This window comes from Chlorocebus sabaeus, chromosome 21, assembly GCF_047675955.1.
Source record: "Chlorocebus sabaeus isolate Y175 chromosome 21, mChlSab1.0.hap1, whole genome shotgun sequence".
In the NCBI taxonomy this organism is placed as follows: Eukaryota; Metazoa; Chordata; class Mammalia; order Primates; family Cercopithecidae; genus Chlorocebus; species Chlorocebus sabaeus.
In genome coordinates, this window is record NC_132924.1 from 57,466,946 (window position 1) to 57,482,879 (window position 15,934).

Here is a 15,934-nt window from a genome sequence, read left to right on the forward strand (position 1 = left end):
TTAGCATGAAGGGCCATTGAATTTTGTTGAAGGCCTTTTCTGCATCTATTGAGATGATCATGTGGTTTTTGTTGTTGGTTCTGTTTATGTGATGGATTACATTTATTGATTTGCATATGTTGAACCAGCCTTGCATCCCAGGGATGAAGCTGACTTGATTGTGGTGGATAAGCTTTTCGATGTGTTGCTGGATTCGGTTTGCCGGTATTTTTTTTGAGGATTTTCCCAGCGCTGTTCTTCAGGGATATTGGCCTAAAATTATCTTTTTTTGGTGTGTCTGTGCCATGCTTTGGTATCAGGATGATGCTAGCCTTATAAAATGAATTAGGGAGGATTCCCTCTTTTTCTATTGATTGGAATAGTTTCAGAAGGAATCGTACCAGCTCCTCTTTGTACCTCTGGTAGAATTCGGCTGTGAATCCATCTGGTCCTGGACCTTTTTTGGTTGGTAGGCTATTAATTATTGCCTCAATTTCAGAACCCGTTATTGGTCTATTCAGAGATTCAATTTTTCCTGCTTTAATCTTGGGAGGGTGGATGTGTCCAGGAATTTATCCACTTTTTCTAGATTTTCTAGTTTATTTGTGTAGAGGTGGTTTTAGTATTCTCTGATGGTAGTTTGTATTTCTGTGGGATCAGTGGTGATATCTCCTTTATCATTTTTTACTGCATCTATTTGATTCATCTCTCGTTTCTTCTTTATTAGTCTTGCTAGTGGTCTATTTTGTTGATTTTTTTCAAAAAAGCAGCTCCTGGATTCACTGATTTTTTGAAGGGTGGATTCATTGATTTTCTAAAGGGCTTTTCATGTCTCTATCTCCTTCAGTTCTTCTCTGATCTTAGTTATTTCTTGCCTTCTGGTAGCTTTTGAATTTGTTTGCTCTTGCTTCTGTAGTTCTTTTAGTTGCGACGTTAGGGTGTCGATTTTAGATCTTTCCTGCTTCCTCTTGTGGGCATTTAGTGCTATAAATTTCCCTCTACACACTGCTTTAAATGTGTTCCAGAGATTCTGGTACATTGTGTCTTTGTTGTCATTGGTGTCAAAGAAAATCTTTATTTCTGCCTTCATTTTGTTATTTAACCAGTAGTCATTCAGGAACAGGTTGTTCAGTTTCCATGTAGTTGTGTGGTTTTGAGTGAGTTTCTTAATCTGGAGTTCTCATTTGGTTGCACTGTGGTCTGAGAGACAGTTCATGATTTCTGTTATTTTGCGTTTGCTAAGGGATGTTTTACTTCCAATTATGTGGTCAATTTTAGAGTAAGTGTGATATGGTGCTGAGAAGAATGTATATTCTGTTGATTTGGGGTGGAAAGTTCTATAGATATCTGTTAGGTCCACTTGGTCCTGAGCTGAGTTCAAGTCCTGGATATCCTTATTAACTTTCTGTCTCATTCATCTGTCTAATACTGACTGTGGGGTGTTAAAGTCTCCCATTATTATTGTATGGGAGTATAAGTCTCTTGGCAGGTCTCTAAGGACTTGCTTTATGAATCTGGGTGCTCCTGTATTGGATGCATGTATATTTAGGATAGTTGGCTCTTCTTGTTGAATTAATCCCTTTACCATTATGTAATGGCCTTCTTTGTCTCTTTTGAGCTTTGTTAGTTTAAAGTCTGTTTTATCAGAGACTAGGATCACAACTCCTGCTTTTTTTTTTTTTTTTTTTTTGCTTTTTATTTGCTTGGTAGATCTTCCTCCATCCCTTTATTTTGAGCCTATATGTGTCTTTGCATGTGAGATGGGTCTCCTGAATACAGCACACCGATGAGTCTTGACTCTATCCAATTTACCAGTCTGTGTCTTTTAATTGGAGCATTCAGCCCATTTACATTTAAGGTTAATTTTGTTATGTGTGAATTTGGTCCTGTCATTATGATGTTAGCTGGTTATTTTGCTCTTTAATTGATGCAGTTTCTTCATAGCATCAATAATCTTTACAATTTGGTATGTTTTTGCAGTGGCTGGTACCGGTTGTTCCTTTCCATGTTTAGTGCTTCCTTCAGGAGCTCTTGTAAGGCAGGACTGGTGGTGACAAAAATCTCTCAGCATTTGCTTGTCTGCAAAATATTTTATTTCTCCTTCACTTATGAAGCTTAGTTTGGCTGGATATGAAATTCTGGGTTGAAAATTCTTTTCTTTAAGAATGTTGAATATTGGCCCTCACTCACTTCTGGCTTGCAGGATTTCTGCCAAGAGATCCGCTGTTAGTCTGAATGGGCTTCCCTTTGTGGGTAACCCGACCTTTCTCTCTGGCTGCCCTTAACATTTTTTCCTTCATTTCAACCTTGATGAATCTAACAATTATGTGTCTTGGGGTTGCTCCTCTCGAGGAGTATCTTTGTGGTTTTCTCTGTATTTCCTGAATTTGAATGTTGGCCTGACTTGCTAGATTGGGGAAGTTCTCCTGGATAATATCCTGAAGAGTGTTTTCTAACTTGGACCCATTCTCCCCGTCACTTTCAGGAATACCAATCAAATGTAGATTTGATCTTTTCACATAGTCCCATATTTCTTAGAGGCTTTGTTCATTTCTTTTCACTCTTTTTTCTCTAATCTTGTCATCTTACTTTATTTCATTAATTTGATCTTCAATCACTGATATCCTTTCTTCCACTTGATCAAATTGGCTATTGAAGCTTGTGCATGCATCAGGAAGTTCTCATGCCATGGTTTTCAGCTCCATCAGGTCATTTAAGATCTTCTCTACATTGTTTATTCTAGTTATCCACTTGTCTAACCTTTTTTCAAGGTTTTTAGCTTCCTTACAATGGGTTAGAACATGCTCCTTTAGCTCGGTGAAGTTTGTTATTACTGACCTTCTGAAGCCTACTTCTGTCAACTCATCAAACTCATTCTTCACCCAGTTTTGTTCCTTTGCTGGCGAGGAGCTGCGATTCTTTGGAGGTGAAGAGGCACTCTGGGTTTTGGAATTTTCAGCTTTTTTGCTCTGGTTTATCCCCATCTTTGTGGTTTTATCTACCTTTGGTCTTTGATGTTGCTGACCTACAGATGGGGTTTTTGGTGTAGATGTGCTTTTTGTTGATGTTGATACTATTCCTTTCGTTTGTTAGTTTTCCATCTAACAGTCGGGCCCCTCAGCTGCAGGTCTGTTGGAGTTTGCTGGATGTCCACTCCAGACCCTGTTTGCCTGGAAATCACCAGCGGAGGCTACAGAACAGCAAATATTGATGCCTGATTTTTCTTCTGGAAGCTTCATCCCAGAGGGGCACCCGCCTGTGTGAGGTGTCTGTCAGCCCCTAGTGGGAGGTGTCTCCCAGTCAGGCTACACAGGTGTCAGGGACCCACTTGAGGAGGCAGTCTGTCTGTTCTCAGAGCTCAAATGCTGTGCTGGGAGAACCACTACTCTCTTCAGAGTTGTCAGACAGGGACGTTTAGGTCTGCTGAAGCTGTCTGCTGCCTTTTGTTCTGATATGCCCTGCCCACAGAGGTGGAATCTATAGCAAGGCAGTAGGCCTTGTTGAGCTGTGGTGGGATCTGCCCAGTTCAAGCTTCCTGGCTTCTTTGTTTACACTGTGAGCACAAAACCGCCTACTCAAGCCTCAGCAAGGGTGGACGCCCCTCCCCCTGCCAAGCTGCAGCATCACAGGTTGATCTCAGACTGCTGCGCTAGCATTGAGCAAGGCTCCGTGGGTGTAGGACCCACCGAGCCAGGCATGGGAGGAAAGTTCCAGGTCTGCTAGTTGCGAAGACTGTGGGAAAAGCACAGTATTTGGGCAGGAGCATACCGTTCCTCCAGGTACAGACTGTCACGGCTTTCCTTGGCTAAGAAAGGGAAATCTGCTGGCCCCTTGTGCTTCCCAGGTGAGGCGAGGCCCTGCCCTGCTTTGGCTTGCCCTCCATGGGCTGCACCCACTGTCCAACCGGTCCCAATGAGATGGACCAGGTACCTCAGTTGGAAATGCAGAAATCACCCGTCTTCTATGTTGATCTTCCTGGGAGCTGCAGACCGGCGGTGTTCCTATTTGGCTATCTTGGAAGCCTCCTTCCAGTTTAAATTTTCAATGTTATGCTAAATACACCACTACAAGTGATGATTCTATGGCTAGGATATTTCTTTGCTGTTGTGAAATAATGTTTGTCCTTCGTACTGTATATTTTCTTCTTCTTTTTTTTTTTTTTTAATTTTCACTGGAACTAAAAGTTCTGAATCATTGCTATACAGGAAGTATATATTTTGATCACAAGTAAGTTTATGAGAAATGTTAACATGAAGTTTTTAATAATGAATTTCCTTTTATAAATGAACAACTTATAGGATAAGGATTATGTTATTTGCTTGTTTCTAATCCTTCTGCACTATAATAAATTTGGGACCTTGTTCTTTTGGTTTCTCCTTTTACCCTTTCTTGCCATCCTAGAAGATGTTTGGAAGTTGCTGATTTGGACAATAATCCTGTGCAATAGATATTTCTAGTCTATTTAGGGATGTCAAACAGGATATTTTCTCCCCTGTCTTGGGACTTGACACGCTTATCTTTGACTCCAAGATTACTCCTTCATCACACTTTGCCAGCTAACTCCTACTTCTTTGTGAGGGTTCATTGCGGTGGCACTTTACTTCCTCAGGAGAGTCTTCCCTGGCACTCTCTTGTGGAGTGAGGTGCCTCTTCAATGTTCCCTCTTGAATATTCCCTCACATCCCCTGAGTTTAGGCTGTTATAGACCACACCATACTTATGTGCTTGCTCTAGATTTCAAGATCCTTGAACTCAAGACTTTGGAGCATGCATTGACATGCCCAACACCTAACATACTACCAGGCGTGTGCAAGTCCTCGAATATTTACTGAGTGCTTGTGGTGATGGATGAGGATAGTGGAAGAGTTCATTGATTGTCCACATATACCTGTAGTTTGTTGGGAAAAATAAGATTCCTGCATGTCTCGATGATGATTTTCACCATTTTCACCAGTGAATGGTATGAAAAGAATTGCTTACAGTCATTAGCACACAGTTGGTTTGCTGCCACAGATTCCTACCTGACTGCTTTACACAGAAAACTAGGTGAATGTGAAGCCATTTATCAGAAGTGTTTCTTCGATCATCACACTTAATCTAGACCAAGCTTGTTTGCAGTGCCCCACCCTTATCTCTTTATCAGATTATTTTATTTCTGTAACATCCAGTCTTTCCACTAGCTGGCTATGCTCTACCTTCCCCCAAGCTACCAAGGTACTTGCCAATGTGTTCTATCTTGAGCTGCCTTCCTGAGCAATATTGTTTACTTCCAAACCTTTCTGTATGTGTGGGAGAGAGGCTGAACAATAAATGATCTGAGTGATTTAGGCAAATCACTCATCTAGGCCTCATTTCCCTCATGTGAAAGGGAAGATGTGAGATTAAATGCCCCTAATATGTTTATATGTATAATTATTATATATATTTGATTTTTAACATATATATAATTTTTTTATCCAGGGCTACTATTATCTGAGCCATTGAGTTTGGTGACAAATTGGTTATGGGGGAAAGAGTGGATCAAAAATTGAACTTTATGGTCCAATGTTGTGGAGCATAGTGATGTCCTTATCTGAGAAGAATAGATAGAAATGAAAGGATGGATTTGAGGGGAGAATGTTGATTTTGTTTTTGACTATTTGATTTTGAGCTGCCCTTTGGGAGGAAGTTGGGAATGCAAGCTAGAGTTACAGAGTTACAAATAAATGTGCAGACTTGAAAGTCCTTGTTGTGCAGGAAATACCTGAACCTTTATGTATAAGATCTGCAAGGAAAGAGTATAGAGTGAGAAGGGAGGAGGGATGGATTAAAAACAGAAGGAGGCAGAAATCTAAGAATCAGGAAAAGGAGCAGGATTTCTATCTAGGAACTCTACTTTTGACTTTTTGATAGGAAAGAAGAAGGTATATTGTAGTGTCGAATGCCATAGAGAAGCAGATAAGAAGTAGAAAAGTTATCAAAATAAAGTAATTTGGAGACCATTGTGTGATCTTTATAATGGTATTTCTACAAACTGGTGGGTGTAGAATACTAACTTCAGGGAATTGAGAGTTGGAGCAGTTCACATTAGGCAACAAGATCAGGTGATGTTTCTAAGAAATTTGATGGTGAGGGGAAGAGAGAGAAATGCATATATGAAGAGGCAGTAAAGTTAGAAAAATATTTATTTCAGGGAAGGAAACCTTGTAATTTTTCAGGCCAAAGAAGAAGCTGTTAGTGAAAAATGAGTAGTAAAGCAAGAGAGAGAAGGTGTAATCTCTAGAGACAGACCCTAGAGAACAGGGAACCAAGAAAGCAGGTAAAGGATGAAACCTAAGAACAGAGGAGGGACACTCCTTCCTTGAGAAAAGAGGGAGAAAGGAAGAGAATGAATAAAACTGAAGAAGAATTACTGGGACAGAAAGGAAAGAATTATAGGAAATTCATGTTAAATGACATGATATCTTCAGAGAAGTAGTGAGTAAAGTCATCCACTCATAATAAAGAGGAAGAAAGTATGGGCTCTAGAACAGTGGTCCCAATCTTTTGGGCACCAGGGACCAGTTTCATGGAAGATAATTTTTTCCACAGCTCATGGAGGGGGAGCAGGGCATGGTCAAGACAAAACTGTTCTACCTCAGATCATCAGGCATTAGATTCTCATAAGGAGCATCCAACCTAGATCCCTCACAGGCTCAGTTCACAATAGAGTTTGCACTCCTATGAGAATCTAATGCCACTGCTGATCTTACAGAAGGTGGAGCTCAGGCGGTAATGCTCACTCACCCACAGCTTACCTCCTGTTGTGTGGCCCAGTTCCTTACAGTCTACGGACTGGTACCAGTCTGTGGCACAGGGGTTGGGGACCCCTACTCTAGAAGATAATGAAATAAATTTAGAAGGGAAACATGAGGAAATCGAATAGATTGCCTATCATAATGAGCCAAAAAAATCAATCAACAGTACTAAACTTCTGGCTGAAGTTGGGGTGGTGACTTTGTAGTGGAGTTTTTCAACCTGATTTTAGACTTGCCCTATATAAGAACTAGACCAAAGCAAAGGGAGTTGGAACATAATGTGATAAAGAAGCAAAGGGTGTGGCTATTGATGATGACAGAATTATGGTCTGGAAGCAGAAGTTTGTGGTTAGGGACATGCCAATCCCTTCTCCAGATGTGCTGACTTAAGGAGAACAAAGAGGGAACATTGCCTCCTCTGATGAGCTTCAGTAGTGCCAGTGTTGTCTGGGAAAAGCCAGGTTTCCTACAGACAACATTGGGCATATGATTTGGGCATACAAGGACTGTTCTAAAAAAAAGTTTGAAGATGTAACTGGGGTTGTTCAGAAAAGATTGACTACCTCAAGAGGGAGCAGTGGAAGAGCCGGTAATAGTATTATAAGTGTATGTGTATGTGTGTGTAGAAAGGACAGGGAGAGGGAAAGAGGCAGAAAGACAAGGTGAAATAGGAAAGACAGAATTGCAATAGACTGTAAAAGAAGATAAAGGTAGCAGAGAAGATATAAAGTTATTGATATTGATATATATCCAGTGATAGATGGGGGACATGGAGAGGAAGTGGACTGCTTTGTAACTGGTATAGAATAAACCAACCCCAAGGTTTGTCACAGTGGACTCAGATGCAGCAAAGGCTTCTTGCATTCAGGATGCCTATTGTTTAGCTACCTGATCCTAACAGTAGAAAGGACCACTGTCCAAGTCACTGGAATAAACTTTTTGTGATATATGAGTAAAGCATTCATGTCAGAATTTTCAGACGTACCTACAGGAATAAAATAGGTCAAAAATAGTCAACTCTATAAGACTGGCATTCTTATGTTGATTCTTGGCCAGCTCTACTGTTTGCCACTACATGATATAATCAATGTAGGAATGGGAACGATACAATTAAACTATACACCCCTTCTCTCTGCTTTGAGGAAGGTTAGTTATAGAATACCAGTACTAGAAATAATCTTACAATCATGTATTTGAACTTCTTCATTTTATAGATGAGGAATGTGAGGTACAGGCATGTGAAAGAATTCACACAAAGTAACAGCCTAGTCTCTTCCATTATATTTTTTGGCTTAATTCCTTTTCTCTAAATTAAAAACTCTTCCTTATCTTGCATATGGTTCTTTCTGTGTTCATAGCCAATGTTTAGATGACATCAGTAACACCCCAGATCAGATCATGGAAACAGCTGACAGAGTGAAAAAGCCCAGAAATCTAAATGAAATTTAGAAATTTAGAACTTTGAACATTTTTATTTGGCTTTGAGATTTTAATTCCATATGAAAATATTGTTTTGATATGTATATGTGTGCACACTTGTTCTTTATTTTTAAAAGGGATTAAAATATCCAGGCCTGCCAAACTTTGCACCAGATGAGCCAGGAAAAATCTTCTTGATGGATCTGAATGAACAAAATCCAAGGGCACAAGCACTAGAAATCAGTGGTGGATTTGACAAAGAATTATTTAATCCACATGGGATCAGTATTTTCATCGACAAAGGTAAAGCCTGTATGCTTAGGGATAAGGGGGAAATGAGGGAAATAGAAACCATTTATCTCCAGCCCCTCAATATTTATGTAACAGGAAGAGAGAGGATGGTATTTTACCATACACTTATGTTTTTGTAAAATGATAAATAGGTATAAAACATTGTAACCATTGCATTAAAGAAGGAACACTAGCATTTTTGGCCCTATGTAGTCTCCTGCTCTTCCTTCTATTCACTTGTCTTCTTGTTTGACTGTCACAACCTGTTTGAATAGCGTTCTCAGAAATCTAACATATAAACTAAAGACCCTTTAGTTTAGTTGTCACTAAAGACAACTGTGAGACATTAAAAAACATAACATAAAGGGAAAAAAAAAAACAAATTAGACTCATCAAAGTTAAAAGCTTTTGTGCTTCAAAAGACACCATCAAGAAAGTGAAAAACAACCCAAAGAATGAGAGATAATATTTGTAAATCATATATTAGATGAGAGACTTGTATTCAGACAATATAAATAATTCTTACAACAACAAAACACAAATAATATAATTTTAAAATGGACAAAATATCTACCTAGATAGACATTTCTCCTAAGATACACAAAGGCCTGTAAGCACATGAAAGATGTTCATCATCCTTAGTCATTAGGAAAATACAGATCAAAACCAGAATGAGATACTATTTCAGACCCACTAGGATGGTGATAATTAAAAAGACAGACAATAACAAATGTTGGCAAGGATGTAGAAAAATTGGAACCCTCTTACTTTGCCAGTGGGATTGTGAAATAATGTAACCACTTTGGGAAGCAGTTTTGCATTTCCTCAACATGTTAAACATAGAGTTACCATACAATCCAGCAACTCTGCACCTTGGTGCATGCTCAAGAGAATTGAAAACATATCCATGCAAAAACTGTACACAAATGTTCATAGCAGCATTACTCCTAATACAAAAGGTGGAAATAACCCAAATGTCTATCAACTGATGAATTCATAAATAAGATGTGATAGGCATTTATACAATAGAACACTATTTGGCAATAAAAAGAAATGAACTACTCATGCATTGCTATAATATGGATGAAGCTTGTAAATATAATGCCAACTGAGAGAATTTAGTCACTAAAAGCCACATATTATGTAATTCCATTTATATGAAGTGTTCAGAATAGGTGAATTCGCAGACAGAAAAATTGTTGGCAGGAGCCAGGGGAGTGGGGAAGGAGGAATGACAGCTAATGAGTAGGTGATTTCTTTTTGGGTGATGAAAATGTTCTGAAACTAGATAGTGGTTATGGTTGCACAACCCTGTGAATATACTAAAACACACTGAAGTTTACATTTTAAAAGTCTGAATTCAATGGTGTGTGAATTATATCTCAAAAATATATTATAAAAAACATAACAGTTATTAACATACCATATATGCTTTAAAAACAACAGTTTCCAATATTATTTTTGACTTCTTCACAGTTCATAATTTCAAACATCTAATTTTAAAATATTTGTGGGTCTATACAGCATGAAGAAAAGTAAGAACAGGGAAACCTCACTAACAGTGACCACATGAAAGGAGGGCCAAATTGAAATGCTAGAATTCCATGAAATCTTATATACACTTTTTATTTGCTTAGCAAACTCTGCTTTGAAAGATAATTGAATCTAACAATTTTTCATTGGTTTATAATATACAAACTATTTTCATTTATAATGGTGTCTTTACTTCCCAAAATAAAATCCTGAGCCCAACCTTGACACTTCCTCTCCCTGGCCCTTTTGATCAACTCATTATAATGTTTTGTTTGATGTATCTCTCCAATATCTCTCCCATCTGAAATATCTGTCCACCTCTCCCCATCCTCACTGCCACCAGCAGTCCAAGGGCCCAGCATGTCTTCCCTGATTCTGCATGGGCCCCCAACTGTACCTTCCTTCTCATACCACTTCAATTCATTGTCATAGTAAGGATTGCTTTTTATGCAAATCTGATTATGTCCCTCTTTTCATCAAATTTTCCATGTTGTTCCATCACTCTGAGGATAAACCCCAAATCTCCAGAATGGCCTGTGTTCCTGGGTGCTTCCCCTGTACATTCTGGCATCTGTATGCTCTCCAGTTTCACTGGAAACCATTCTCCCCCAGACTCTCTGGACCAGCCACACTGGATTTCTTTTCATTCGATGAAGTGTCTCATGCCTCGGGATCTTTACATCTGCTGTTCGCTCTGCCTGGAATGACCTTGTGCCACTTCTGGCTCACTCTTTGTCATCATTGAAGCCTCAGCTTAAATATCATCTTCTCAGGGAAGCCTTCCCACCATCTTGTTCCAGGTTGTGTACCTTTCTATATTTCTTCTCAATGTACCTCTTTTTAAAAATCATTCATTACAGTGGTAACTAACTTTTTTTATTTTTTGAGATGAAGTTTTGCTTGTCACCCAAGCTGGAGTGCAGTGGCACAATCTCAGCTCACTGCAACCTCCGCCTCCCGGGTTCAAGCGATTCTCCTGCCTCAGCCTCCCAAGTAGCTGGGATTACAGGTGTGCGCCACCGTGCTGGCTATTTTTTTGTATTTTTAGTAGAGGCAGGGTTTCACCATGTTGGCCAGGCTAGTCTCAAACTCCTGACCTCAGGGGATCCACCTACCTTGGCCTCCCAAAGTGTTAGGATTACAGGCGTGAGCCACCACTCCCAGCCTACAGAGGTAACTATTTTTTTTTTTAACGTTAAAGGATACCAATTTTCTTTCCCTCTCCTGCTCTTGCTCTATAGCAATTTCCTAAACTTAACTGTTACTCTTCAAATGAATGACACTCTATGAAGAACATGTCTCCCAACTGTAGTATTCTTTGTTTTAATTTATTTAATAATTTTTCCTCCTTGTTTTCCTCTCTCAAATATAATCACCATAAAAGCATATGTGATTTGTCCATTGCTGGATTCTGAGAGTCTAGAACGTATCTGATGCACAGTAGGTACTCTCTGAACACATATTAGATGAATAAATAAATGAACCCTATAGGACAGGCAGAGCACATAGTAATATTCAACTTTATAGATGGATACAATGAAGTTTAGAGGAATACAGTGAAGTGTGACTTCACTTCTGCAGTTAGTAAATGGCTGATCCAGAACTCAGACAGAAGAGGTCTCACTTCTAATCCTGTGTCTTACTAAGATGAGATTAGGACTCTATTTAAATAATTTGAAAACCACAACTGTTTTGCCTCACACTGTATAAGACATAAGATTCTTCATTGGAGATGGTATAATAAGTGATTAAATTTACCTGAAACTATTTCATTGCATGGGGTAGTATTAGAGGTAGAGGTAGAGGTGGAGTTGGGGCTTTTTTTCTTTTTTTGTTGCTGTTGTGTTTTTTTGGTTTTTTTTTTTTTTTTTTTTTTTTTTTTGAGATGGGACACGTTTACACAATAACATTCAGTCATATAATCAGGCTTCCATAAGTTGAGTATATTATGATTCACAGCTTATCTTATTTGTTTGTCATCTCCCTTAATTGTGTGTTTAATTCATAAGGCCAAAATATTACACATAGAAATAGAGATGGAATGAGGAGATGGAGAAGAAAAGTATTCTCACTAAGTATATCTTATTTGGAAAGGGGGATTCAGTAGATGCACTAGAAGAAATAAAACCAGGGCAGCACATATGATTGTTCACTACTGTGTCTAGCAAAAGACTGAAGGTCTGTGTTGGGGCTGAAATCCAACCCATGTTCTGTTTGCCAAGCCCTGAGCCTTGGAACAGAGCTGGATCAGACCAGAAGGAAGATTTCATCTGTGAGCAAGCACCTTTCCTTAATGTGCATCAAAGTGCCCAGTGTGTTTCAGAGGTCCTGGTTATGAATTTTGCATCTCAGGGTTTGGGCTTGTTCCATCACGTGCTTAAAAACTCCATCTGGGAAAGGAATAGGGAAGATGAATACAGATCAAGTCCTACAATGGGAGGATGGGGCCAGATCCTTTAAAACTCCAGAGCTCATCAAACCTAGAACTCCTGATAAGTCAGAAGACAGCACTCTTAGAGGCCAAATTACTACCCTCAATCCTGTTCACAGCAGTTCACATTCCAGTTGAAATGGGTAGGTGACATTTCTGAGGTGGGTACTACCTGGAATTAGTTTGTTTTATCTTGCATTTGTATTTACATGCCATGTCCATTGAGCTCACTAAATATTGTTATGTTGGCTTGTGTCAGAAATTCATTGTCTAGCTGGGAAATGTTGCTTATTTTAAGGTATTTACACTGCCTTGACATTTACTCAGCTTCTGTTGCAATGCAGATAATTATTGCACACACACAACATCTCAGCAAAGTTTTGTTTGCTTGCACTCACTTCTCTTGCTGAAGGGCCGTCTGGGGAACCACATTCCTGTTTATGCATCATTATAGTTCTGTAGGCTCCTGTTAGGCAGGATATGCATATAAGGGTGAAGTGACTATGGCCAAACATCTTGGCTCTGCCACTTTGTGGTGATGACATTGCTGATGGGTCATTTGCCTCCTGAGCTTCAATTTCCTCAATTAAATCTGGATTCTGGTATTTGTCTGACTTACCTATCAGATAGACTAGGAGAGTCAAATGCAAGATGTATGAAGAAAACTTTTGGAAGTGACCAAGTTTTAAAACAAGTCTAATATTAGTTGTGATAGAGGTAACTAACTTGGAAATTATGCCTTTTTTCCATGGAGACCATACAGTGTATCTTTATGTTGTGAATCATCCCCACATGAAGTCCACTGTGGAGATATTTAAATTTGAGGAAAAACAATGTTCTCTGGTATACCTGAAAACTATAACACACGAACTTCTCAAAAGGTATGGAATGAAAGTATTATGCAGTTCTATTTATTTTGCACCTCTGCTGTGTGCTTTGTTTTCTTTGGTTCAGCAGGCTTTCTTAAACTTTTGTTTTGAAATTGTTTTAGATTTTTTTCTAAAGCTTTCTAATGATTCCCATGGTGACTCTTCCCAGCACCTCACTAGAAATTGCCTGTTAGGTATTGAATATGCCTTCATTTTCCAGCATTTTGAAAGCATTTTAATCCTATAAAGGTGCTCAATTAGATTCGCAGCTCTAATTCCATCCCCTTTACCACAGCAACTCAATACCTACTATCGGTCTCTGTTTAAACACCTACACCCTTTTTTGGTTGTCCTGGTAGGCTGTGTTCTGTGAGCCTTGCCCACCGGGTGTTATAACCAACCTCCAGAGGAGCCACTTCTTTGTTTAATTACAGCTTTAAAGTAGAATTTTTTAAAAGCCCGTGGGCACTTATAAAAAATACATTTGTTAAGCATCAACTATGTGCCAGGCACTATGCTAGAATACTTAATTTAACTTAATTCTCACAAAGCCTTTAATAATAGGCATGGGTAAACTAAGACTTAGAGAAGGTTTGGGTTAGGTAACTTGCCCAAGTTACACAGTTTGTAAGTGGCAGAAACAGGGTGTAAACCTATATCCATCTGAATTCAAAGCTGAGCTCTCAGTTGCAATGAACATCTTTCTTCCTGCATTCATTAAAATAACAGGCTTTTCAGTGGACAGGCTGCCTGTTTAAAGGCTGTAGCAAACAATAAAGAATTCATCTTTTACCAAATGGGCTTAACACTAAAAACTGACTCCAAAACAGTAAACTATTTCATGGGATGGAAGAATAGGAAAAGAAAAGAAAGTTCATCTTCTCTCCTTTGCTCTCTTTCTCAACATCATGTGTTAATTTCTCCCCATAGAATATGAGGGAAACAAATGCAGAGGGTAGAAGTAAGAGAGGTTGAAGTTATTGAACTCTGCTCCTAATGCACTGTGCTGGGTTCTGAGGCCATAGTGGAGAACAGGACTTCCACAGGGTTGCTGGGAAACTGTGTCAAGTCACTTAATTGGTGCCTCAATTTATTGAGCAAAATGGGGATTCTCATTTGCCTGACTTACATAACTGGTGGATTGTGAGGATCAACTGCATTAGCATAGGATCTCACAGGAACAGTCTCTCAGAAAGTGCAGCCTGAGGGCACACCTGATATGTGGCCACTTCATTAGGGAGTACAATCCCAGGAAGCAGACTTAAGAAACCAGTGTGAGGCAAGGAAGGGAGAATGTTATGGGTTGAATTTTGTGTCCCCCTGCCCTCCCTGCTCTGCCCCCCCGCCAAAAAATATGTTAAAATCCCAACCACCACTTCCTCAGAAGGTGACACTATTTGGAAATGGAGTCATTGCAGATGTAATTAGTAAAGATAAAATCATGCTGAAATAGAGTACCCTTAATGCAGTAGAACTGGTGTCCTTGCAAGAAGACAGGCAGATATACAGGGAGAATGTCATGTGAAGATGGATACTGACATTGGAGTGATGTATCTACAAGCCAAGGAATGCCTGGGACTACTGGAATGTCTTGCTGGAAGAGGCAAGGAAGGATCCTTCCCCAGAACCTTCAGAGAGAACACGGCCCTACCAACAACGTGGTTTTGGATTTCTAGCCTCCAAAACTGTGAGGCAATACATTTCTGGTGTTTAAGCCACTGAGTTTGTGGTTCTTTGCTGTGCCAGCCCTAGGAAACACACAGTGAGGGAGGTACAGCAAAGGCGTCATTAAGCCAACCACTGCTAAGTGCAACTGACTGCTCGAAATCATGGACTTATCCTCCAGTAATCAACGCAAGCTGCATCTCAGGACAATCTGGTCGAGGAGAAAAAGGGAGAAGGGTTTATCCACTGGCCCCATCTCCTGTTAGTCAAGGGTTTGCCTCAAGAGGCCTTCATTCTCCCACATTCTTGGTTGTTGTGCACATGCAAGTCTAGTTTTGTGGTATCCTATGACTCGATGTGAACATGAAGTCTGGAAGTGGGAGGCAAGAGGCCCACAGCAGGCATGATCTGAGACACTGCTAGGCTGCCCCTGTGGGAAGTATGTCAGACCTGTGCAGAACTGGTTGAAATAACAGCAGCTGGAACAAGGCAGGTGAGGCTATGAGGATCTAAAGAGGAGCCTGAGGGTACGTACACTGGCACAGGCATTGATAAGCACTTACAAGGGGGCAGAACAGAAAGCTACAGAAACAAATTGTGAGGCACTTTAACCTAATTTATGGTGTCAGGCAATACTTTTTGGAGTAAGGAATGCTTAAGCTGAGATACAAAACGTGAGTAGCCCGGTGACTTTGGGAAAGTCATTATATATCGAAACCTCAAAGTATTTCCTGATTCACCCAAAGTTTCCTCCCTAAAATTTAATCTAAAAATGTTTAAGCGTTATTTTTTCAAGTCACTTTTTTCTTTTCAAAAATAAAAATGACTTTATTGTTCTTACTGATTGTAAGAACAAGACCTGCTCCCTTTTAAAATGTCAATGATATTGAAGAACGTAAGAAAGAATATCACTCATAATTCCATCTACTCAGAGAAAATATAAAGGTCCAGATGAACTGGGTTATGCTCTG

At 39.5% G+C, this 15,934-nt stretch overlaps 1 protein-coding gene across 1 annotated transcript in view; it reads left to right on the plus strand.

Moving 5' to 3' along the window:
* The window catches only part of PON3 (paraoxonase 3), a 29,184-nt gene that overhangs the window by 8,464 nt on the left and 4,786 nt on the right, over nt 1-15,934 (plus strand). The window contains exons 4-5 of the mRNA XM_007982111.3: nt 8,312-8,477; nt 13,184-13,310. Of these exons, the coding sequence (XP_007980302.2) occupies nt 8,312-8,477; nt 13,184-13,310 (293 nt within the window). The remainder of the gene's footprint in view (nt 1-8,311; nt 8,478-13,183; nt 13,311-15,934) is intronic.